Here is a 25,045-nt window from a genome sequence, read left to right as displayed (position 1 = left end):
TGAGGCTACTCTGGTCTACATGGTGAGCTCCAGGACAGCCAGGGCTATACAGAAAAGTCCTGTCCCCCACAAAAATTACCCCAAGATATCCCTTGAATCCCTGACTTCAGACATACCAAAACCTCAAATCACCTTTCAAAGTAATAAAAACAATAAGCAGGGATGAGTCCCAGGCCAGTTTGGGCTACAGAGTGAGACACTCAGTTTTTGAAAAACAAAATAAAAAACAAGGACCGTGAGGTAGCTGTGCCCCTTGAGGTTTTTCGTGAACTTGACCCAATCTGGAATCATCTCTGCAGCAGGAGCCTCACCTGAGGAATGGCCTCCATCAGACTGGCCTGTTGGCATGTCCATGGCGGCATTTTCTTGACTGATGATTGGCATTGGAGGGCACACTGTGGGCAGTGCCACACCTGAGCGGGTGTTCCTGGGTTGTCAGGAAGGCAGACTGTACAACCTGAAGGCTAGCACACCAGGAAGCAGAGTTCCCACTCTGCCTCTGTTGATGGTGGACTTTAACTTATAAACTGAAGGAAGAAGAAGAGGATGATGAAGAGAAGGGGAAGAGGAGGAGGAGGAGGAAGGAGAAGGAGGAGAAGGAGAAGGAGAAAAAGAAGAAGAAGAAGAAGAAGAAGAAGAAGAAGAAGAAGAAGAAGAAGAAGAAGAAGAAGAAGAAGAAGAAGAAGAAGAAGAAGAAGAAGAAGAAGAAGAAATACTTCTCCCCAAGTTTGCCTTTGGTCATGGTAAAGCAAAGTAGGGCAATAGCTCAGTAGGTATAGGCATCACAAGCCGAGTTCACTCCCTGGAACCCATGTGTCTTGGGGTTTTATTGCTGTGATAAAACAGGACCAAAGCAATTCAGGGAGGAAAGGGTTTGTTTAAGTTTACAGTTTCACACCACAGACTGTCACACAGGGAAATCAGGGTAGGAACCTGGAGGCCAGTGCTGATGCAGAGGTCATGAAAGAGTGCTGCTTATGGGCTTGCTCCTCGTGGTTTGTTCAGCCTGCTTTCTTATAGAACCCAGGACTACTAGACCAGGTGTGACACCGCCCACAGTCCTTCCCCCATCAATCAAGAAAACAAGCAGCAGGCTTGCCCACAGGTCAGTCTGACAGGGACACTTTCTCAACAGATGCTCCCTCCTTCCAATAGACTCCAGCTTGTGTCAAGTTGACAAGAAATTTTGCCAGCACACCATGTAAATGTGGAAGGACAGAACTGGCTTCACAAAATTGTCTTCTGGCCTCTACATGCACGCTGTGACATCCCCTACAAACCAATAATAACTAAATAGAAACAATCAACATGACAAAACAAATCAACAAAACCCCCCAGTAACTCACGGAGTCAGATGAGGCCTGGATTTGAGTCCCAGCACCACCAAAAGCAAACATCCAGGAAGCTGGTTTGAGTGGATTGATTTTATTATATGCAAGTAAGCATTAACATTATTATTGACATTAATACACCATGGATCTTTTGAGTAAATTCCCTCCTTTTAAGGAAACTTGAATCTGTAATTCATGCCCAAAGGTGAGTTATAAGGACAAGGGGCACATTTGATATGCCATTTCACAGATAAGGAAACTGAGGTCATAGAACTAGAATCTGAGCCCAGGGATACATTCAAAGCATAGAAGTCAGTTATCTCGGCGGTATATCCTGGCATACTTCTCCAGAAGATCTGAGTGATGGTTGAGACGAAACCACGAGTGCCCTGGTTCTAAAACTCACCTGTCAAGTTATTGACACGCTCCAACCTCAGCTTCCCTTTCTTTAAAAATGGAATAAAATTATTCTACCAAAGTTCTCTTTCACAGAAATATAGTAAGACTCACAGGAGATTCTCACTGTCTACATGTAGATATTATACAGAGAAACAGATAGAAATAAACACATTGTATGTATTGTGCCGTGTCTGGCACACAGAAAGTCCTCAATAAAGGTTAGCTATTATTATGATAATTATCATCATCACCAACATCATTATCATTAAACTCCTGGGCTTAAGCCCAGAGCCGTCAATCTGAGCCCACAATCCCTGTTGCTAGCAAAAGGGCAGCTGCAGTTGCCGTCAGTTTAGTCTCCAAAGGCTTAGGATTTGTCTGTTGCTGGCAGAGTGCTTTAATGTGGCTCAGTGTTTTCATTTCTGTCATTTTGTTGTACCTGCCCCCCGAGGCGGCTGAAGCAGAGAACTCTTCTTGAAAACGAAAATAAACTATGATGAGGTCCCCTAGTTATTCTCTGTGTTCAAGCTGGTTTTGGGGGTATCTTGCGGTAAACTGGGGAAGCCTTGGAGTCCGAGGGATCAGAGTACAGGTGTGTGTCCTCTGGAGGTGACAGTTTGGGTGGGTTGGGGTCAGCTTGGCAGGCTACTGCTGGGGCAACAACAGTGCTTTGAGAAAGCACTAGTTTTTAAATTCATATAACACCAAGAAGATTGCCCATCAATTAAAGCCGCAGATATTCAGCAGCCAGCTTAGCAAACTAAAGATTATTTTTAACTGTGCACACCAGACAGCCGGGCTGGCTCCTCTGGCAGCTCTGTCAATCTCAGCAAATCTGAACTAGAGTCATGGAAGGTGACAGCAAGGGAAACAGCGGGTCAGGACAGCATCCCTCCTGGGTGTGCAAACAACTGAAGGAAAACTTTCCGAGGAGGCTGACTGCCCAGCAGGGACCCATCACCAATTTTCTGCTAGAGGTACCTGTCCAGGCATCACTCTTTCATTGGCAGAACAGTCATTGGCCTTTCTGATTCATGGATATTGTCACTGGTTCTCAGATCTGCTTTGAGGAACATAAAGGTCCTCAGCATCTCTAATTTGACCTTTGGTGGTTTTCAGAGCCTGACCTGCATCTCGTTGTCTGTGTGCTCTGGCTAACCCCCTATTTGGCTGGAGTGTCATCATGCACAGGTTTTGTGTCATCTGTCTTCCCAGTGAAACATGTTGGTTGGCTTCCTGCTCTCTCACCTCTTTCTTTCTCAGGGTCTGAGTCAGAAAGCCTAGAGTGAAGCCCAAGTGCTGAAATTTGAACAAATCTGACAGGTGGGGCCATGCACATAGCACTGGTCGTCTATAGCCTGGCTTCTTAAACTGTAAGTTGTGACCCCATATGGAATCACGTGACTGAGTGTGGGCCTAAAATATGGCAACAGTCAAGTAATACTGCAGTGTTACTGGCCGTACTCAGCTGTGTTTCCTTGCACACCTTTACTAAGGCCTTGGTTCTAGATCCAGAGCACCTAGATACATGGCACTGCTCGAGTCTTATCCCACGTGACGCTAGTGAGCACTGGCCCCAACACCTCAACTCAGATTTCAGACCTGTGGATGCTAGGAATCATAGAAATAGGAAGATTAGCCAGGCGTGGTGGTGCATGCCTTTAATCCCAGCAGTGGGGAGGCAGAGGCAGGCGGATTTCTGAGTTCGAGGCCAGCCTGGTCTACAAAGTGAGTTCCAGGACAGCCAGGGCTACACAGAGAAACCCTGTCTCGAAAAACCAAAAAAAAAAAAAAAAAAAAAAAAAAAAACAAAAAAAAGAAAGAAAGAAATAGGAAGGTTTCTGGTCTTTACCAGAAAGTAAAAGGTTTAATAGCAGAAAGACATTTAATGTTTCTCTCCCATTGCTCCTCAGCACGCAAGCACCAAGTTAGTCTATCTTTGGGTTGAATTGTGTCAGAATGTACAGAATGTCAGAATGTGTGGTTTTAAAGATTGTTGCTAGTGGGTTGATAAACAGATTCAACAGATAAAGGTGCTTCGTGCCAAGCCTGACAACAAGCATTCAATCTCCAGGAACCACAGGGTGAAAGGAAGAAAAACCGACTCCTGAAAGCTACATACATGCACATGCAGACACACACACACACACACTTGCACACACACTCGCGCACACACACACACAAACATGCACTAAATGTAAGAAAACCTCTTGAATTGCTGACTTGAGTTTCATTTAAGGAAATTATTAAATGGATCTGCAATTGCAATTAGGATGGAATTCTCAACAATTTCTGAAATGGCCCTAAGCAATATTTTTGCCATTTTGTATCCTGTGTTTTTGCAAAGTGGTATTCTCAGCATTGACAGTTATAAAATCAAAGTATTAGTTAACTTTGAAACATGTTTCAAAGATGTTCTGTGTCTGATGTCTGCAACCTCAAACACTCGGCCAAGATGTAATTCTTTCTTTTTATTTGTTTGTTTTTTCGAGACAGGGTTTCTCTGTGTAGCCCTGGCTGTCCTGGAACTCACTTTGTAGACCAGACTGGCCTCAAACTCAGAAATCCGATTGCCTCTGCCTCCCAAATGCTGGGATTAAAGGCGTGCTCCACCATGCCCGGCCAAGATGTAATTCTTGTGTAACAATAAACAAACACACTCATCTCATTAGTATGCATGCATCTTTAATAAGTGCTTAAATTATGTGAATACCAAAGAATTGTTTCAAAATAAATTTCTTAACGATTAATTTCAGCAAATTATTTGTCTATTTATATATTGTTGGTTTGTGCATGTGTATGTGTGTGTGCATGTGTATGTGTGCCTGTGCATGCATGCGTGTGTGTGTGTGTGTGTGTGTGTGTGTGTGTGGTATGTGAATGTGAGCCAGTGTTCATATGTAGGAGGGGAGGTCAGAGGTCAACGGTCAATGTCAGGGACCTCCTCAGTCATGCCCTGCCATTTTTTTTTTCCTTTGAGTCAGAATCTGTCCCTGAAGCCAGAGCTTTCTGATTCAGCTAGGCTGGCTGGCCAATGAGCTCCAGAGAGCCTCAGTTTCCCCATCCTCAGTGCTGAGGTTACAGGTACCACAGTCATGTCTGGCTTTTTATGTCAGTGCTAAGGCTAGAACTCAGGTTTTTATGCTTGCATAGCAAGCCCTTGGCCAGTGGAATAGTTTTCCTACCATATATATATATATATATGGGGTCATGTTTTCCTGGGTAAAAAAGAAATCTTGAGTAGAAAAGGGTTAAGAAGCCCTGATCTACAAATCATACTGCAGACACTTCGCTTCGCTGGCTCCACAAACGTTCCCTTTGGTATTTCCATTACTGCTTCAAGGGCACTTTCTTCTTTTGTGATGGCCTTTAAGGTCATGCAGAAGATAAATATAGTTTTCAGAGATTAATGAAATATATTGTCCTTGTGAGGAGCCGAGGCCACATGAGAAGAAATCTTGAGATTGCAAGTTCATTGATGAAGAGACATGTTAATTATTATTATTTGTTTCATTAGTGTGTGTGTGTGTACACGGCTTGTGTGGCAATCAGAGGACAACTTTGTGAAGTCAGTTCTCACCTTCTACCTTTATTTGAGCTCCAGGGATCAAACTCAGGCAGGTCCTCTGGCTTACATGGCAAGCACCTTTTCCAGCTGAGCTATCTCATCTACTTCCTTTTCTGTTTTAAACAGATAAACTTTGGGATAATTTCTAATACAGAAATAGCTAATACTGCATCGTTGCTGTGTGGATTTTTAACATTCTTTTCTGATTTGGGCCTACTCCAAGGCCCCAGTCAGCCTGGTGGTGATTACAACTGGGAGCTGGGGGGATGTTGGGGGTGCTTGGGTTGGAGGAGAGTGTCGGAAGCAGCAGGAAGTAACTGTGATGACCTCATTGCTCAGAGAATGGGGGTGGAGAAACACGGGGCTGGAGAATAAAGCGACTCTGTCATACAAGGCCAGCTGGCCTGAGTAAGTACTCAGTGACATGCTTGGACTAAAAGTGTTAAAGACTGTGGGCTTCCCTTGCCAAGATGGGAGCTCCTAGCAGGTTACAAGGGAGAGGATGAGACTGGAGAGGGAATTAAGGCAGCCACACTAAGACTGGAAGCCGCTGGTAGAATCTGGGGACCCAAGATCTTGAACAGTATGTTTTACTTTCTGGATAATCTTGAAGATGCATGTAATAATGTAGCTGAAGCCTTATAGAACTCACCCAAGAGGCAAGGGATAACTGTAGAGGAAACTTTTTATGGGATGCACATAAGTGATTGATTTTTTGTCCTTACTCCTGGAAGAGGGTCAAGCTGAGGGTCTGCCTATGTGCTGAGATCTGGGTGAGTGGAAAACACCAGCTAAGTCCTCCAAAGTAGGGCTGTGGAGACCAATGTGGTGGGTCTCTCTTCAAAATAAAAGACCCAGAGGTGTCCAGAGACCACCTCTAAACAGAATTGGAACCACAGAGAGTTTGACTGCAAAAGCCTGGTTCCCTATTGAACATGAAATAAGCCTTCAGAGATAGCTCGTTCCATTTTGATGTGGGTACTGCTCAGGTGAGACTGAGATGCAGCCCAGCCCTCTTTTGACGCACAGATACTCTTATTCAAAGAAGTCAATGAGCAAAAATAGACAAACGTTCTCATCTAGAAGTCATGACTCACAGTTCTGCAGAGAGCTCTCCGAGGAGCAGAGCCCAGTTGGGTGGATTCACACCTCACTGATGTCAGCAATTTCACACTGAGGAGAACATAGTAGGCTAATGAGTTGAAAAAATGGTTGATGATATCAGATGAGAAGTGACTCTTTAGAAATGACACGAAAGTTTTGAAGAAATCACAGAAAATCCCAGACCATAAAGGATACTTGGTCACAGGTAGACATAAAGATTTTTAGAATGGGGCATAGCAGTGTATGCCTTTAATCCCAGTACTTGGGAGGCAGAGGCATGTGGATCTCTGTGAGTGTGAGGCCAGCCAGGTCGACAGAGCAAGTTCCAGGACATCCAAGGCTACACAGTGACACCCTGTCTTAAAAAAAAATAAAGAACATTTGTTTGGAGCTAGAGAGATGACTCACTAGATAAAAGCGCACATTGCTCTTGCAAAGGACCTGGGTTCAACTCCCAGTATTTATATAATGGCTCACAACCATCTGTAATCTCAGTTCTAGGGGCTCGATCCATCGGGTACACATACATGCATGTGAACAAAATATTCACACAAAATACATCAATCAATAAGTGAAGAAAGAGAGAGAGAGACTTTAAAAGGTGCTAGACGTGGTTTTATATATGTATATCTTTAATTCCAGTGCTAGGGAGACAGAAGGAGGAGTTTGAGGCCAGCCTAGTCTACATAGTGAGTTCCAGGACAGCCATAGCTATATAGAGAGATCTTGTTTCCAAAGAAAAAAGAAAAAAAATTAATGTGAATAAGATTACTGTTAAGAACTTGTGTGACTACTTCTTCCAAGATTTTCAAGGGTTATGCATCTGAGCCCATCATGTCTTTAAAGTATGCACACTTTCCAATTTAGCTCTAAAATTTTTGAAGATGGTATGAAGTACACAGTCCATACAGAAGTCCCTTTCAGAGCCTGGGTTACATGTCACGATGGAGGCATCAGTATGTGATCAGTCCCTAAAGTACTTACTCGTCTGTTTGTCTACCTTTGTGACAGTGCGTCAGCCCATGCTAGTTCAACTCCTTCTGCAACCCAGGATGGCCGTTTACTTCTGATCCTCCTGCTTCTACATCCTGAGTTAGGATTACAGGTGTGTGCCGTCACCCCTAGTTTATATAGAGCTGGTGACTAAACCTGCGGCTTTCGGAGTGCTGGGTAAGAACTCTACCAACTGAACTACATTCCCAGCCTCAAGGAAAAGTACTCAGTTAAATCATATACCGCAGGGCAGTGGTGGCGCACACCTTTAGCCCCAGCACTGGGGAGGCAGAGGCAGGCAGAGTTCTGTGAGTTCAAGGCCAGAGTGGTCTATACAGTGAGTTCTGGGACAGCCAGGGCTATACAGAGATATCACGTATTGAAAACCAAACCAAACCAAAGAGAAAAATAAGGCTCTCTTCTCTTTCCTGAGCCAATGTTCAGAGCCGATATAGTCTGCCCTGGCCTTCCGAGTTTAATGTTCCAGTGCCTTTGCTCAGGGAAATGGATCATCAATGTTCTAATAAGCCAGGTTTTGGAATTTCCCAGGCCATAGATAGACTTGAGGCTGTGGTGACTTGAGAAGAAGAGAGTTCTCAGGGAGACACTTGGTCTTCCCTAGGAGTGGCCCTCTAACGTCTAGGACCAGAGCATACCTTGTTCCTATCAAAGAATGTGTTCCTTACATTTTTGTTTGTTTCTTTGCTTTGGAAACAGAGTTTCTCTGTGCAGTCCTGGATTCCTGGAATTTGCTCTGTAAACCAGGCTGACCTCAGACTCAGAGATCCACCTGCCTCTGCCTCTGGACTTCTGGGATTAAAAGCATGAGCCACCATGCCCGGTCGGGTTCCTTAGATTCTTGCTGTAAAACTAACTGGGAGATTAATAACACTTGGTCAAAATCCTTTTTCTTCTGGCCCAAGTGTTACCAACTCCCTGATTCTCCCAGAGATTTGCCTTCAGGTTTTGCTCCTTTCTCATAACTCCATCCTCCTAGGCCCCAGCAATGTAAGTGGCCGTTTACTTCAGGGAAATCCTACTCTGGCCCAGCGTGCATCATGGGCATCACGGAGCTCTGATTTTTGTTTCCTTCCAGGGCTTCTCTCATCCTAAGACCCAGGATCTGTAGCAATATATCTCTGGGGTCCCAGCTGCACCCCTAAGCCTGCAGAGCCCCTCTACTGCTCAGGTGTCGTACAAAGTAGGCCTTGTTACCTTAAGAGGAGGTGAGTGTGAGAAGCTAAAATACCACTCTCTCACAGGCTCACTGTCACTGAGGTGGGCACACTGCCTGAATAGCCTTGAGCTAGGACTCTCGTCTGAAAGGCCCTTGGAAGCAGTGGCCTAACCCTGTGTGGCTCCAAAGTCAGGCTGAGCTTTTCCCAAGCAAGGCTGTGATCCTTTTCTGTCACTCTCCTATTTCTGCCTCAAAGTTCCTCTCCTGGAGGCCTTGTATGAAAATCAGAGTAACTTGGAAGTCCCTGGAGAGTGGGTCAGGGAATACCAATACAGGAGCTGCCTGCTGCTTCTCCACAAACAAGTTAGCCAACCACCTAATGGGCCAGGTGTTTGGAAGGTTTGTGAATGCCTGGGAACAAACCTGGAAGACAAGCTACAGTTCCCATCATTCCACCATATTCCACACTGCTGAAGGGCCATTATTACAGAGGCTGCCACCACAGACCAGCAAGAACAAGTCATATTCCCCAGCTGTCCCTCTCCTTCATTTCAAAGTGTGGGATGACTCCATCTCCAGTTAATTTCCCAACCCATAACATTACCTTAACTATGAGTTTGACCTCAACTTCCTATTTTTCTTTCATTCTTCCTTTTTTGGTTTGAGACAGGGTTTCTCTGGGTATCCCTAGCTGTCTTGGAGCTCACTCTGTAGATCAGGCTGGCCTTGAGCTCACAGAGATCGAACTACCTCTGCCTTCCAAGTGCTGTGAGCCATCAGCACTCTCCCTTTCTAAGGCAGAGTTTTACATAACCCAGTATGATTTTAAACTGACATTGAAAATCTGATCCTCCTGCCTCCACCTGACTGCTGGGATTGCAGGTACATGCACCATACCACCAAGCTGGTTTATGCAGTGGTAGGTACCAAACCCAGGATCTCATCCATGCTAAGCGAGCCTTCTACTAATTGAGCTACATGCCTAATCTCTTCCTCCTATTTCCTGATGTGATAGGCAGGTCTAAGCATCTGCTGTGTTTTTTATTGGTGCCTGACACACGTAGGGGAAAGTCTGTTGAGAACGTGAAGGGTTAAATGACTCCTGGGTCCGTGGAGTCCCAACACCTCCTTTCCTTGCTCAAGTTTGTTTGTTAAGTTTGAGATAGGGTCTCACTCTGTAGCCAAGGCTGGTCTGGAACTCAGGATCCTCCTGCCCTCAGAGTGCTCAGCCTTTCCCCTTTGACCTTCAAGAGGCTGGTCACTCTTCCGGATGCTATCAGCCAGGACAAAGGAGGCAGTTCTAACACCTGTCCTATGATTTAGGGAAGTCCACTGTGTGGGAACTTCTGGGGATAATGAAGTATGATGATTGTCCTTTTAAATAGACACCCACAATGATAAGCAAGACCTCACCATAAAGGTCCATTATCATGGGATGATGGGTAAGAATCCAGAGAGCTGAAAGACCGAAATTCTTACAGCTGTTATCATACGTTTAACATTCCCCAACTCATACTTTGCCTATCTTTGTATACTTCTTTTTTGTAGAAATTATAGTGCATCTATAACCTTGTTATCTTCTATGCTGCCTAATATGAACCTTTACCCACATTGACATAAACCCCTTACAAATATGTTTTAGTGGTTGAATAATAAATACTCCATTGTATGGATGTACCATGCTTCACCAACCATTTCCCCAATATTGATCATTTAGCTTCCAGTATCTCTCCTATTGTAACTTAGAAATACCATAAGGCAGACTGGTGCATTAAACCTTTCCTATATTTTATTTGCATAATCTTTATTATACAAAATAAGATTCTATGTTACACATTCATACTTCCCATAAGGGTGCAGTCCTATTCTTTAACTTTCCTGTTGGCGACCTGCAATGGTCCATGCCTCAAATGCAGCATCTTCTCAAAGGGCAAAAGCTGATGCAGCCAATTCTAGAAAGCTCTATATGTCCTGCCCACATGGAGGCTCTTAGCATTATTTGAACAAGGGCTGCTGGGAGCAAAATGACAGCATGTCATTGCAGTCACCAGTGACATCCTCTGTCAGCACAACCAGTCCTCCGAGTGGAGACACACCATCACTGCAACTTGGTGGAACGATACCCCAGGCCTCCGATCATCCTGGTCTTTGGTCCGGCCTCGGCCAGGGCCTTAGGGGATCTCTGTATCCATAGTATAAATCTGAATGAGATCAGACACAATATTGTCAATGATTGGCTTGGTAAGGTCATCACTAAATACCTGCCACCAAGGCTTCTCGGCCTCACCCTCTGCAGGCACCTCGACTCCGTAGACCTGCAGGGCCAGGTAGAGCACAGCCACGGCTAGGTGCTGAGCCTGGAAGCGGAGGCATAGCCCCCCATGGTAGCTATCTCGTAGCAGAGCCCAAGCTGTTACAGAGATGGGGGTTCTTTGCCAGCTGTAACGATTCAGCCAGTTCTTGAGGGAAATCAAGTAGTGCAGCAGGTACTTGTGTGGATGCTGGAAAGAGACTTGGAAGCGCAGAACTCGTAGCATAAGAAGCTCACATTGTACAATGCTGTCTCGTAGCTCCCAGAAGCGGGAATCCAGCTCCAACGGCTCACTGCCCGGGTTAAAGTACCTGTGCGACACGTTGATGATGTCACGAGTACGCAAGTGTTGCTCCTCCACTTTGCCGGCCAAGTAAATGGAAGACATGGCGACTAGGTAGAGATCATATGCGTCCAGGTTGATCTCGCAGAAGAACTTATGGTAAATGGTGCACGCGGTGGCGATGGGGATGGACTGCATGCCTAGCTTGACGCCTGCCTCCATGATAAACCGGGTTACTCGGAAGTGCACCCTCGCCTCGGGAGCCGGCCTCTCTTCGGCTCGCGGCGCCACCGTCCCCCTTTCGCAGCTGTCTGGCCGAACAGCCTCCATGAGGCCCAGCAGGCCGCCCCGGAAGGAGAAACGCTCCGGCGCGCCGAGGCCGGCTCCGGGGGTCCTCGCGGAGGGGGCGTGCCGTCAAGCGGCCACGCCCCCAGCCGCCCTGCCGCCACACCCACCCTGCTCCGCTTTTCCTCCTACATTAAAAGATAGGAACTCAGGAGCAGCTTGGTGGAGATGGGGAGTGCTATTTTTAAGACATTTGAGAAGATACTACTTTTGATTTAAGGGACTTTTTCACTGTTCCTGAGAATCCAGGCTATGGAAAGGATGAGAGCCAACTCTCGCCCTGGCATTCGCCTCTGTGACCCTGGGGGCTTTGGTTGATCATCTACATCTCATTCCTTAGGTGCAAGTTGGGGTGGTTGGCTGTCCCCTCCTCATGGAGCTCTTGTGAAAAATGAACGAGTGATGTAGGCAGATCAAGTGTGCTCCATAAGTTTGGCTTTGATGATTATTTTTCTGAGTCAGGTTTTCTACATTTAACCCAGACTGGCCTTGTACTCTTGATCCTCTTATCCCAGGTGTGCAACACCACACTCAGCGATATTTTGTTTTAATTGAAAAAGAAAGAAAGAAAGAAAGAAAGAAAGAAAGAAAGAAAGAAAGAAAGAAAGAAAGAAAGAAAGATCAGGACATCAGGACAGGGGTTCTCTATTGTAGCCTTGGCTGTCCTGGAACTTGCTCTGCAGACCAGGCTGGTCTCCAAATCAGGAGATCTACCTGTCTCTTAGGATTAAAGGCATGCGCTGCTGCCCACCCCTCCACCCCCACCCTGCTACCATCACCCAGCTCATGACCTTTAGCTATTACTAATTTGTTTTGAGGAATCTTTCACTTTCATTTATGTCTTTATATGTCTGTATGAATTAAGACTTTTATAAAGTGGGAAAAAATACCCTAAGCCATAGGGATTCAAAAAAGAGGTATATGCATTAGATGATGTACCAGACATGGATTTCTCAATCTCAGCGTTCTTTAGCCTCCAAGAAAAGCAGTACCCCACAACGTCTACATTTCTCATTTGGCCACTTGTAGCACACTGTTATCTTCCTCTTTAAATGTTACGATTGAGACTACATTCTCAAATTTTATTTATTTTTTGTTTGTTTTGTTTTTTGAGACTGTATCTCACTAAATAGCCCAGGCAGACCTGAAACCTGTTATATAGATCAGGCTGGCCTCAAACACACAGAGATCTGCCTGACAAGTGCTGGGATTAAAGGTGTGAGCTTTCACATGCTGTGGAAGACACTATGTTGGTAGTGCTGGGGACAGATAGAATCCAGCACATTACTCGTGAACTAAATGCCCTGCCCACTTCAGTATGATTTTTTTTTTTTTTACTATGTCAGAGGATCTTATTGAAAACACATCAACAGTAGTGGTATAACTTGAGAGGGAAAACAGAAGTGTTTCCAGAGCTCTGTAGAACCCTGACTTCTGGATGAGCACACTCTGGTAAATTGAGACTGTCCATCCTGGGTGCAGGGGCCTGGGTGCATGGGCCTGCGTTAGCCCTCAAGGCAGAAGGGCAGAGCAGCCAGTGTCTGCTGCAGCTCCCCCTCCCCCGAAAGCAGCTGTAAATCCATTTCCTGTCTTGTAATTATGTCTCTTGTAGTAATTAGCCCCTTCATAGCAATGAAGCTGAATTTCCATGGGTAATGAAACGAAGCCCCAGTGTGAGACAAATGAAATGTGGCGGGCAGGTGATGGCCTCCCAGATTTCCTTGGGGACAAAGGAAATGACCCTTCATGTCCAAAGGCCACTGTGGGGGTGGGGGTTGTGGTGGGTGGGAAGCAAACAGATCTCTGTGAGTTCAAGGCCTGTCTAGTCTACATAAACAGTTTCTGGAAGGCCAGGGCTACATACCAAGTGTTTAAAAAAAAAAAAAAAGGTCTGAGTGCACAAGGATATTTCAAGACCTTGAAGCCCTAAAGCCAATACAGAGCCATGTCTGGCGGAGTGTATTGGGCTTTCCCTGTACTGCTGGGTTGAATGAGGCTGGGTGTATAGATGTAGCCTCATGGCCTTGAGAAAGAACTCAGTTTTAGAAATAAAGAATATCACCCTCCATCTCTCTCTCTCTCTCTCTCTCTCTCTCTCTCTCTCTCTCTCTCTCTCTCTCTTTGACACCGAGTCTTTCTATGTAGCCCAGCATTGGCTAGCTTGGAATACCACATGTAGACCAGGCTAACCTTGAACTTGTAGAGATTTGCCTGCCTCTGCCACGAAGTGCTGGTATTAAAGGTGTTCACCACCATACCTGGCCCTCTTATTTCTTTCTTCTTTTTTTTTTTTTTTCTTTTTTGTCCTTATCCTTTCCAGGCTTCTCCGTGTTGTTAGCCTATTTTGGGGACACCCATTTCCCTTTGGCTTTGCAGTGAATGAGTGAAGCACACAAAGTGCACCTAAACCGTTAGGAAAACTAAGAGCGAGGATTAGACCCTTATTTCTTTTCCTGCTCCTGCTCCTCCTCCTCCTCTCCTCCCTCCTCCTCCTCCATTTGTTTTTCGAGACAGGGTTTCTCTGTGTAGCCCTGGCTGTCCTGGAACTCACTCTGTAGACCAGGCTGGCCTCGAACTCACAGAGATCTGCCTGTCTCTAAGTGCTGGGATTAAAGGCATGCCTGGCTTCTTTCTTTCTTTTTTTAGACAGATCTTGTATAATCCATGCTGGCTTTGATCTCCCTACCTTTGCCTCCTTAGTGCTAGGATTTCAAACATGAGCCACCATACACATCTAGTTGTACCCTTTTCTCCCCCCCCCCTTTTTTTTTTTTTGTGTGTGTGTAGGTGTGCATGTCTGCATGTGAGCACAGGTGCTGGCAGAGGCAGCATTAGATCCCCAGGAGCAGGAGTTACAGACTATGTAACCTGCCTGACTTGGGTGCTGAGAATCAAACCTAAGTCCTCTGGGAGAGCTGTAAGTATTCTTTACTGCTGAGCCATCTCTCCAGTCTGCAGCCTTTTCCTCTGAGATGTTCTCAGTATGTAGCTGGCCCTTAAATGCCTCCTGCTCCGCCGTCCTTCCAAATGCTGGGATTATAGGCATGCATGACCCTAGCTGGCCAGGCCCTGAATCCCCGAGAAAAGCTCAGCTACTGATTAAGTCCCTTAGATTCTTGATCTCTAAAAGGAGGACAAGGGTCATTCTCATGCATACCTCACTGGACTGAGGAAGAAGTAGGGAGTTCCTGGCTTTTCAGAGAATTGTCTAGGCAGGCGTGTCCATCTCTACACACAGTGTCAACTGAATGCAACATGTTCCTTTATCTGCTAGAAATGTAAAATTATCAAACAGTAAAAATGTTATGCCCATTACCTTGGATATTAAGGTTCAGTTCACTGAAGAGAGAGAGACAGAGAGAGAGAGAAAGAGAGAGAGAGAGAGAGAGAGAGAGAGAGAGAGAGAGAGAGAGTACAACAAGGCTCCTAAAGAATTAGAAGTTCTCCAGAAAATTCCAGGCCAGGTGTGAGAGCAGGCTGGAGCCTTGGAGCCAGAGGAAGAGTCTTCTCCGAGGAGAAGATTTATCTCACAGTTCCACAAACTTATCTCAGAGCTAAATCTACATATGCATATTTCCTGGCTTTTGTTCCATCCTTTTTATAAATTGTAACTCTGCTGCTGGCAAGGCTAGGAGAAGCTAAGAATTTCTCTCTCCCCAGCTCTGGCCAAAGTAAATCCTTTCCTTTCCCAATTCCCATCTCCCAGTTTTTTGGTAAAGAAATAAGCAAGGGCGCAGAGATCTCAAGAACACTAGTGCTGCCTTCTTACCTTCTTACTCTAGACCCTACTTAGACCTCGCACATCCAGACATTCTGTGAGGGAGGTATCGTTCATCCTACATATAGATCAGGAAGTTGTGGGACTGGAGAGATGGCTGGGGGTTATGAGCCCTAGCTGTTCTTCCAGAGATCTGGATTTGATTCCCAGCGCCTACATGATAGTTTTCAACCATTTAATTTCAGTTCCAGGGAATCGGATGCTTTTGGGCCTCTGAGGGCATCAGGCATGCATGCACAAGGTGTACAGGCATGCATGCAGACACTTGTACTTATAAAATAAAATAATTTATAAAAAAGAACAGCCAGGGCTAGGCAGTGGTGGCGCATGCCTGTAATCTCAGCACTTGGGAGGCAGAGGCAGGCAGATTTCTGAGTTTGAGGCCAGCCTGGTCTACAGAGTGAGTTCCAGGACAGCCAGGGCTACACAGAAAAACCCTGTCTCGAAAAACCAACCAACCAACCAAACAAACAAACAAAACAAACAAACAAAAAACAGCCAGGGAGTAGTGGTGCTCTCCTTTAATCCCAGTACTCTGGGGACAGAGGGAGGTGGATTTCTGTGAGTTTGAGACACACAGAAAAACCCTCTCTCAAAAAGCCAAAAAGCACACAAAGAAAAACAAAAACAAAAAACAAAAAACAAGTGAATAAAGAGGTCATCCATGGTCTAATGAATATTAGGTGAATATTATATTTTTTCTTGAGACCAGCATTAATGATTACACTGTGGTTGGTGGTGTGTGTGTGTTTGCACAGACCAAAAGACAACCTTGTGCGTTTCTCCTTAGATGGTATTCTTCAGGCACTGTCTACCTTTTTTGTTTTTAAGATAGCTTCTCTCTCACTGGCCTGAAATGGTGAAGGTGGCTGCTCAGAGACTCCCAGGGGCCATCTTGTTTCCACTTTCCTAGTACTGGAATTACAAACATACAAGCATGCACCATAACACTCACTCACTCTCTCTCTCTCTCTCTCTCTCTCTCTCTCTCTCGTATGTATGTATGTATGTATGTATGTATGTATGTATGTATGTATAGGCATTGGTGTATACACATAAGTAAAGGCCAGAGGTTGATATCCTTGATTGCCTGGACCAATCCTTGATGGCTCTCCATCTTAGTGTTCTGAGTCAGGGTCACTTACTGAACCTTGAATTCATCAGCTCAACTAGGTTGACTAGTTACTGAGCACCAGGCATCCACCTGTCATTGCTCCCAACCCTAGAGTTAAAGACACAATCTGTCATGGTCCTTGTGTTTATAAGGCAAGCACTTTACTAACTGTGATGGTTAGTTTTTTTTTTTTTTAATTATTATATGTAAGTACACTGTAGCTGTCTTCAGACACTCTAGAAGAGGGCGTCAGATCTCATTACAGATGGTTGTGAGCCACCATGTGGTTGCTGGGATTTGAACTTCGGACCTTCGGAAGAGCAGTCGGGTGCTCTTACCCACTGAGCCATCTCACCAGCCCGTGATGGTTAGTTTTAATTGTAAAGCTGACACAATCTAGAATCACCTGGGAAGAGAGCGTCTAGATCAGGCTGGACTGTCTCAAAGGGGCATGGAAGGAAGGTGGTGTTTGCATTTGTTGATGAGGGAAGACCCAGCCCACCTTGAGTGGCACCATTCCCTAGGTTTGGGCCCTGGACTATATATAAGAGTGGAGAAGGTAAGCTGGATAGTATACCTTCATGCACTCTTTCTCATTCTTCCTGTCTCTTTTCTTGCCTGTGGATGTGACCAGGGCCTCAAGTGTCTGCTGCCTTGACTTTCCTGAAATGATGGACCAGAATCTGGAATTATAATCAGAATGAAGCCTTTCTCCCCTAAGTTGCCTTTTTTTGTCAGGGTATTTTATTACAGCAACAGAAATAAAACTAGGACACTGACTAAGCATCTCCCAGCCCTGGTTAAGCTGTTTCTAAGAATTTGGGCTTTTGTTTATGTTGCAGACACATAGTCTTAGATTCATACACAGACACCAATTTCTCCAGCTTACTGTTGTATGCTTTTCATTATAGCTTTGGCGAAAAATGGCCTAATACTTGAAATGAGTAAGCTCTGAGTTTCATCTCTGCAGGGTCCCAGGGAGCTGACTTCTCAAGCTGCCTCCTCAATAGAGCAGAGAAAGCCTCAAAACAGGGTGTCCCTTCCCACCCAGAAAACCTTGAGGTTTTTGTTTTTGGTTTTGGTTTTTGTTTGTTTGTTTGTTTTTTCTTTTACTACGTTATAAAATTGTTGCTAGTATGAAAATAAATGTTTGCACATACAGGACAGAGCTAGTGGCTGGAATGTAATTCAGCTCTGTATTTTGTGTCTCCTGTTGCATGTACATACCCACATACCTAGCATTCGAGAAGCCTCGGGTACCATTGTCAGCACCACGTAAACCTGGTCTTGATACACATGCCTGCAGTCTGGGCACTTTGGAGGGCAAAACTGGGGGCAGCCTGGGCTACAAGAGACCTTGTCTCAAACAGACAGTAGTGGGAGCATATTGAGTACTTGGTAGCTGTCATTTTTACCACATACCCCTAATCAACTATTCCATGAAGTGCTTTTATGCACACAAATCTCATCTGCATGGTACAACAACTCCGAAAAGTGAGTGGCAACCTGGGCTGGAGGTAAGTTCAAGGCTAGCTCACCTTACATTCAGACTGTCTCTCAACAAATACACACACACACATACACACACACACAGTCCCTTATATTCTTATGCTTCTTCATGCCTTTCTGGACTTTCCTTAGGAAAACCGCTGAAGCCTGACTGTGGCAGCAGGTGGCTTAGGTACTTGGTGAGAAGTGGGGGTGGGGTGGTGCTAGGTGACCTTGCAGTGAACTGGGCAGACCCCAAGATCTCTAGCATCATCGCCAACTAATGTTGGGGATGCTGTCTTTTAAATGACTTGTAAAGGGTCTCCTCTTTGGGGGGTGCCAGGATAAGCTTTGAAAGGTTTTAAGGAGTGAGAGCAGGCAGGGTAAAAATAACCTTTCACATTAATCCATTATTCTGATGATCGTCCTAAAGATAAGCCTGATCAGATATGAGCATTGCTGAGATTGATTTGCCTAAAATAAGAAGCTCATTTGCATTTTTCTGATTTTCCTCCACTCCATTTAGCTACATTAAGGGACAGCTGCAGCTCTTGCCAAGGACAAACATTTGAAATATATGGATATTGCCTGTGTGTATTTATGGGCTCAGTATCCTCCCCGCCCACCTGTGGGTATTGTCATCTAGGGGGTGGTGGCTGAGGGAAGTTCAAGGTGACAGCTCTGGCTTGCTAATGCAGAGTGAGTTCTTGCACTTCCATTTGATCACATTTTAGAATGTATTCATTGGTGGAGTCAAAGATGTCTGGCTCAAATGACTTGGAGGCGGTCCTAGTCTGCAGCCTTCTATGAGGTCATTAACAGATACCTCCTTTCATCTGTCTTTCACATCAGCCTAAAGAGACAGCTAGGGGTGATATTTGCATTCCCATTTACAGGTTAGAGAACTGAAGTCCACGGAAGATAAAAGATGGGGTTCGGGTGTCCATAGTGTCTCTGACATGGGAGCAGATGCCTGGAAACAGCTTTGAGAACACACTTCTCAGAGGGGAAGTTAGGGTCTCAGTGATACACCTGACTCACAGGATACACTTCTCTTATCCATGTGACCTCCAGGCTCCTTCGTGAGCCTGCAAAAAGCATTTGTGTGTGCTTCTTGGCAGAGATACTATGGACACTAAAGACCCTCAAGGCCTCTGCTTCTGATTGTCAGGGACCCCACTGACCCTATTCCTACCTTCAATGTGATTTTGTGATTCACTTGAGGGGAAAGAACACAAGCTGTGAAATCAGCTAGTTATGGGTGGGACTTGGCTTTGCTGTGAGTGTCAACTGGTGTTCCTTGGCTGCTTTCCACGTAGAGTTGAAGTTATTACCTGTGCTGGCTAGTTTTATGACAACTGGACACAAGCTAGAGTTATTGGAGAGAAAAGCACTTCAATTGAGAAAAATGCTTCTGTAAGATCAGGCTGTAGGCAAGCCTATAGGGTGTTTTCTTAATCAGAGATTGAGGTGGGAGGGCCCAGCCCAGTATAGAGGGAGGGCCCAGCCCATTATTGATGGGACCACCCCTTGACTTGTGGTTCTAGGTTCTGGCAAGCTACATGGAGCAAGCCAGTAAGCAGCACCCTCCAGGGCCTCTGCATCAGCTCCTGCCTCCAGGATGCTGCTGTTTGAGTTCCTGTTCTGACTTCCTTCCATGATGAACAGTGATGTGGACAAATAAACCCTTTTCCTGTCCAATTTGCTTTTGGTCATGGTGTTTCATCACTGCAATGGTAACCCTTATCTGGGATATCACCCTGTTTAATTAACATGTCATTTATCCCTATGATCCAGCTACCTCTATCTCAGAAGTGCCAGGATTACGGGTATGTTGTGAAAATTCCTTCCCTAGGAAACATAAACCAAACTTCACTGGGGAACCAATGAATTTATTGGGTTTCTTTATAGAGCATAGATGAAGGGTTACAGGTAGAAGTGTGGGTAGCCTTAAAGTCGCCATCCTGGAACATCTGCACCCAGCATAGATGGTGACTCTTCCCTAATCTTTCCCATCTCACATAACTACTCCTCCCCGAGGCTACAGGTAATGAAGGCAGAACTGCATGCAGCTTGTTGGGAGGGGTGGACACTCAGGTGAAGGTCTTATGACCCTCCTCAGCCCTCCTACTCTGAAAGGATGTCAATACCCAGTCCATCAACCTAGCTATGAGGATTCCTCTTCTGGTCTCTGTGGGTATTCATCTCTCTCTCTCTCTCTCTCTCTCTCTCTCTCTCTCTCTCTCTCTCTCTCTCCCTCTCTCCTCCCACACATACATTCTAAAAACAAATTTAATAAAAATTAGAAGGCCTTATCTTCTGAAGAGAGAGGGTGGGGAGAAAGAGAACAGTCCAGTGTCCTTGCCAGCCCATCTTTCAGCCTTGACTCCACTTTCCTGGACTGGGACTCCTGGACTAGATCTTGGCAGCTATATATGTGCTCTCTTCCAGAGATTGGGTGTCTGTACAAGCAAACACAGAGATGTGCCATTCAACTCTCATAGGGAAGAGAACTAAGGAGTTGGAAATTCCATGCGCTAAACCACAAACCAGTGTTGCCGCTGGTGATATTAACATGCAGGCTGGCTTTGTTCTGCTTTGTCTTCCAGGTAAACATGCCACGTTCCCCTGCTTTGCCTGCTTTTATTTCTCCTCTAACAAAAAGCACTTGACTCCCAGACACCCCTTGGGATACAGCATCCACTTTCTCCTCTAGAGGATGACCCACCCTCTGCCCCTCCTCTCCTCACTAAAGGCTGGTCATGTCCTTCTCCCTGCCACCCCAATACCTTTCAACTTTATCACTGCTGCTATTACTATTAATGGTTATTACTAGTTTTTGTGATGCTGGGGGTCAAGCTCAGAGCTTCATAAATGATAGGCAAGTGCCTCACTTCAGCCCCCAGCCCCACATATAAACTATCCATATTCCACTTAGTTGGAAAGATCCCGGGAGAATCTTCCCACTCCCCTCTCCCTGACGACTCGCCCATCACCAGTTTGAATTAAAAAAAAAAAAAAAGAAGAAGAAGCCAGTGCCACACATGCTCTCGGGTGTTTCCTTTGCTTCTCTATCACCTAACAATGCTCTTGGAGTTGTTTCATAGGGGAGCATAAAGAACCCCTTTATTCCCTCTCCTACGGCAGAGTGCTCTTTGTGTGAGTGCGCTATCGTCCTGGGAGCCAGCCTCCCGCTGGTGGACATTTAGGTCATTCCCAACCTTTTGCCATAGCAGACAATGCTGCATTGAATGGCATTGTCAGTGTGTCATTGTGCCTATGTGGGTGTGTATTTTCGAGATAAATTCTTCCAAGTGGGGTATCTGTGTGAAAGAATGCGTGTTTTCGTAATGTCAGGTGTCATTGCTGGGTTGTTCATCTTCAGGACTGGACCTGCCATTGATACTTTAAGACTAGTCATGCAAGGAAGACCCTGTTTCTCTGTCTCATCCATCTTAGGAAACATCAGCCCAACTCAGGCCTCTGCCCTTTCCACTCCCCTTCCATAGAAGGGGTCCACCTGGTGCTATTATTTTTTTAAGTGTCAGTCCAAAGACCCCATCACAACACACATCACACTGGGCTCTTTACTGACTCATCTCTCTGCTCCATTGGTTACTGAGGCTCTCAAGGGACAAAGTACCCAGCAGGTCACCGAGTAGGTGCTGAAACACTGGGCAGTTAGGGCTTATCTCTGGGTTTTGATTCAAGGACTTCTGCTCAGTTTGCTTGGGTGTGTCACTCTTTTTGATGGGGTCTGTAGCCCAGGCTAGATTCAAACCCTCTGTGTAACCAAGGATGTCCTGGAACATTCAGATCCTCTCACCTCTGCCTCTTGAGAGTTACGGTTATAGGCATATACCACCATGGCTGGTTTATCTAGTGCTGAGGGTAGAACCAGGGACTCACAACCAGGCAAACATTCTGCCCAGTAAGCTACATCCCCAGCCACCACTCCATTATAGGACTCTGGGGTTCTCAAATATTGGAGCCCAGCTTAAAGGTTGATGGCACACTACCTCAGAGGTACCCACAACAGATGTCAGGGAATCAGTGAGGCTTCGGGTCCTGATCATCGTCCACCCTCTCCCCTGAGGAATCTCATCTCTCAGCCTGTTTTCCATTTCATCAGAGCTGTAAGACTAAGCTTCATCTTGTGGAAAAACCTATGCTGCTACCCCCACCCCCAACTCCATAGATGGAATTGTCATCCTCCAGATTATTATTGTCTGGAAGGGCAGGAACAGAATTTGGCCCCCGGGAAAGTAAGTGCAGTGAGGCAGGTGGGTATAATCCCCTGGTGCCCGCGGTGGGGGAGGGGACGGCAGATGGCTCCCCAGGCAAGCCTTGAAAGCTAGGATTAAAAAGTAATTTTCAGTGTGCTGGAGACGGACTGCAGATTTGGGTCACCACACTTAACTCTTTCCTGACCTGAAAAGAGACATCCTACCAAGGGAAGAGACTAAGTGAACCCCTTAGTCCCTGGCTTGAGGCCTCCGAGACAGCACCTGGAGACTCTGAGTCAAACCTCTTTGCAGGGACAAACTTAGGAGCCTGTCCCTTTGAGTCCCTCCCTAGTACTTCTCCCCAAGGAGTTCAATGTTATTTCAAAACCCTAAATGACACCTTGCCCTGTTATTTAAGGTACAGCAGGCAGTTGTCTTACGAAGGGTTATTGTCATGTCGCTTCCTGCGCTGCTGTTCTTTCTCCAAATCCGATCTTTCAGTATCTGGTTCTGTTCCCCTTCTCCAGCTCACACTGCCTATGAGAATTTTTGTATCCAAAAGCTGACATATTGAATTGGTTTCCACAAGGAATAATCCCCCCCCATACCTCCTATTTCCCCCCTCCCCCCACACCACCCCTACACTGTTGAACTATGAGAGTTTGACAAATGGTTTCCCTTTTTCTCTTTGGTTGCCAGGAAACTCAAAGTCAAACTCACCAATGAATCCCATCATTTCCATGAATGTATTTTCTTTCTCTGTACATCTTGTTAATCTATTCTAATTTATGTTTTCCCTTGGTCCGGGTTGTATTTTTCTGTTTACATTTTGCTGTCCTGTTGAATGAATTTCCCATGTGTTATACCAAAAGCCTTTGTGCAGCTAGCGAAGTGAAGAAATGCAGAAATGCTTCGTACGTGTTATTCAGTCAACCGGAGAAGATCAGCGTCTGTTACATGCTTAATACTGTAGGAGATTAGTGGCTAATGCAGATGAAATTTATTTAAATATTTTGTTAGGCTTTCAAACCTAGGACAAAGAGCTAAGGTACCTATTTAGCATATCAAAGTGGACCTGGCCAAGAGGTTCTCCCAGCATCCCTGAGCTCCTACCTGTTAAATGGCCCTCCTGAATGGCATGCTCCACCTTCTACTCTAAACTCTCCTGCCCAGGGGTCTAAACTGTTCTTTCCTGTCTAATCCAACCATTTTGGTCACCTGCCCTCACCTGCTCTCTTTGTATCTTTGGCCTCTGGGTCTCCCCTCTGCTTCTCCTCTCCATCTCCCCATAGGGTTCAGGGTCAGGACCAATCTGGACTCCCAAATGTGTCTGCCTCCAGCTCTGCTCTCCCACACACCTATAATAAACTTTTTCCTCCAAAATACCTAGGAACAGTCACGTCCTTTCCCTTTTATTTCTTTTTTAAAATTCATATTTATTAGCTATTATATGCTGGATGTCGTATATATGGCCTTCTCTGTCATCTATTCTAATGATTTTTGGACATACGTAAGTAAATGAGACTCCACGAAGCATTTAGCTCTGTCCTAGCTATTCTTGGTGGAAGGAGTGGGCTGAGAGCAGGCTCTTGATTTGCAGCCAGGCTATCCTTAAACTGGAAATTCTCCTGCCTCAGCTTCCAGAATGCTGGGATTGAAGGCCTGTACCACTAGCTCCAGAAATGGTCGCTATCCGCAGATAACACTAATGTATATGTGTGTACCATTGAGTGTCTATGTACAACACACGCCTGCCAGTGTCTGAGGAGGTCAGAGGAGGCTGTTTCATCCCCTGGAATTGGATTGTGAGCTGCTTGGTGTGTTCTCTGCAGGAGCATTAAGTACTCTTAACCACTGAGCCAGCTCCTCACTCCACTGTGAGAGTTTAACAGTCAAAACCAAATCAATCCAGAGCTGAGGCCCTGGCAGGGGAAGGTGGAGCAGGCATTCAGTAACTACCTCTTTACCTCTCCGTGGGAAGTCACTCCTAGTGCGTATGTGGTTCCAGTGCTATGGGTCAGGCCGTATCCTGGCTCCGGAGCATATGCAAGTGACCCAGTAGCTTCATTGGCTCCCTGTATTCACCACTGGTATAGATAGGTTTAGGATGCGGGTCCAAAGTGAAGCCTAGGGTCTGTGTGGGCGTCATCCGGAGGAGTGTTGTTTTCCTTACTGCAGAGTGGGAGTCTGACCATATGTATGACTGAAGTTTGGGCAGCCATCCTCCCACCCTGAGCAGATGCCCATCTGACAGGGGGCCAACACAGAGGAAGTGGAAAGTAGAGGCAAAGAGTGATGGACGACAGGGCCTGAGGACTTTTAATTAGTTGCCTAGATCCAGCCATACCAGAAGCCAGCTAGATCTGTCCCAGGATAGATCTCTCTCTCTCTCTCTCTCTCTCTCTCTCTCTCTCTCTCTCTCTCTCTCTCTCTCTCTCTCTCCCTCTCTCCCACATGCTCCTGTCACCATGCCCCTCCCACACAATGGATTGGACCCTCAATCTGTGAGCCAACATAAGCCCTTTCTTTAAGTTGCTTTTATCAAGTATTCAGCTGCAACCATGAGAATTGTAACTACTAAAGTTACTTTCTAATCACTTATAATAACAAGGAAACGCCCTAACTTGTACACAGTTCCCAGTACATTTCCATTCCTACTTGATAGACCTGCCTAACACAGAGTCTAATAAGTGACCGTGTTCATGTTTGAAGCCAGTTCTGGCTGCCAGCCTGTGCACATCATGTTCGCCGAAACACCCGGTTGGGGTGCCAGACAGAAACAAACCAAATAGGTGAATTCAGAGCCCCTAAGGAGGCCAGCCAGTTCTGTAAGCGCTGTGACCTGGGGTTCCTGGGTGCCTTCTCTCTGAACTGTCCTCCTCAGACCTGTGTGAGGTGTGGGAGAGACACTCATACCGATTCCCAGAC

At 45.8% G+C, this 25,045-nt stretch overlaps 1 protein-coding gene across 1 annotated transcript; it reads right to left on the bottom strand.

Moving 5' to 3' along the window:
• Positions 1-10,339: 10,339 nt before the first annotated feature.
• Positions 10,340-11,580, bottom strand: Ccnq (cyclin Q). The gene has a single exon (XM_085829771.1). It carries the CDS (start codon positions 11,494-11,496, stop codon positions 10,744-10,746), a length of 753 nt encoding a protein of 250 aa, XP_085685897.1. The 5' UTR covers positions 11,497-11,580; the 3' UTR covers positions 10,340-10,743.
• Between the last annotated feature and the right edge of the window lie 13,465 nt (positions 11,581-25,045).

Source organism: Mus caroli, unplaced genomic scaffold (genome assembly GCF_978045245.1).
Source record: "Mus caroli unplaced genomic scaffold, Mus_caroli_1 scaffold_13, whole genome shotgun sequence".
NCBI lineage: Eukaryota > Metazoa > Chordata > Mammalia > Rodentia > Muridae > Mus > Mus caroli.
This window is presented reverse-complemented; position numbering and strand designations above follow the sequence as displayed.

Excerpts from the sequence above, each read along its gene's own strand:
- Ccnq (XM_085829771.1), bottom strand. The coding sequence starts at position 11,496 with ATGGAGGCTGTTCGGCCAGACAGCTGCGAAAGGGGGACGGTGGCGCCG.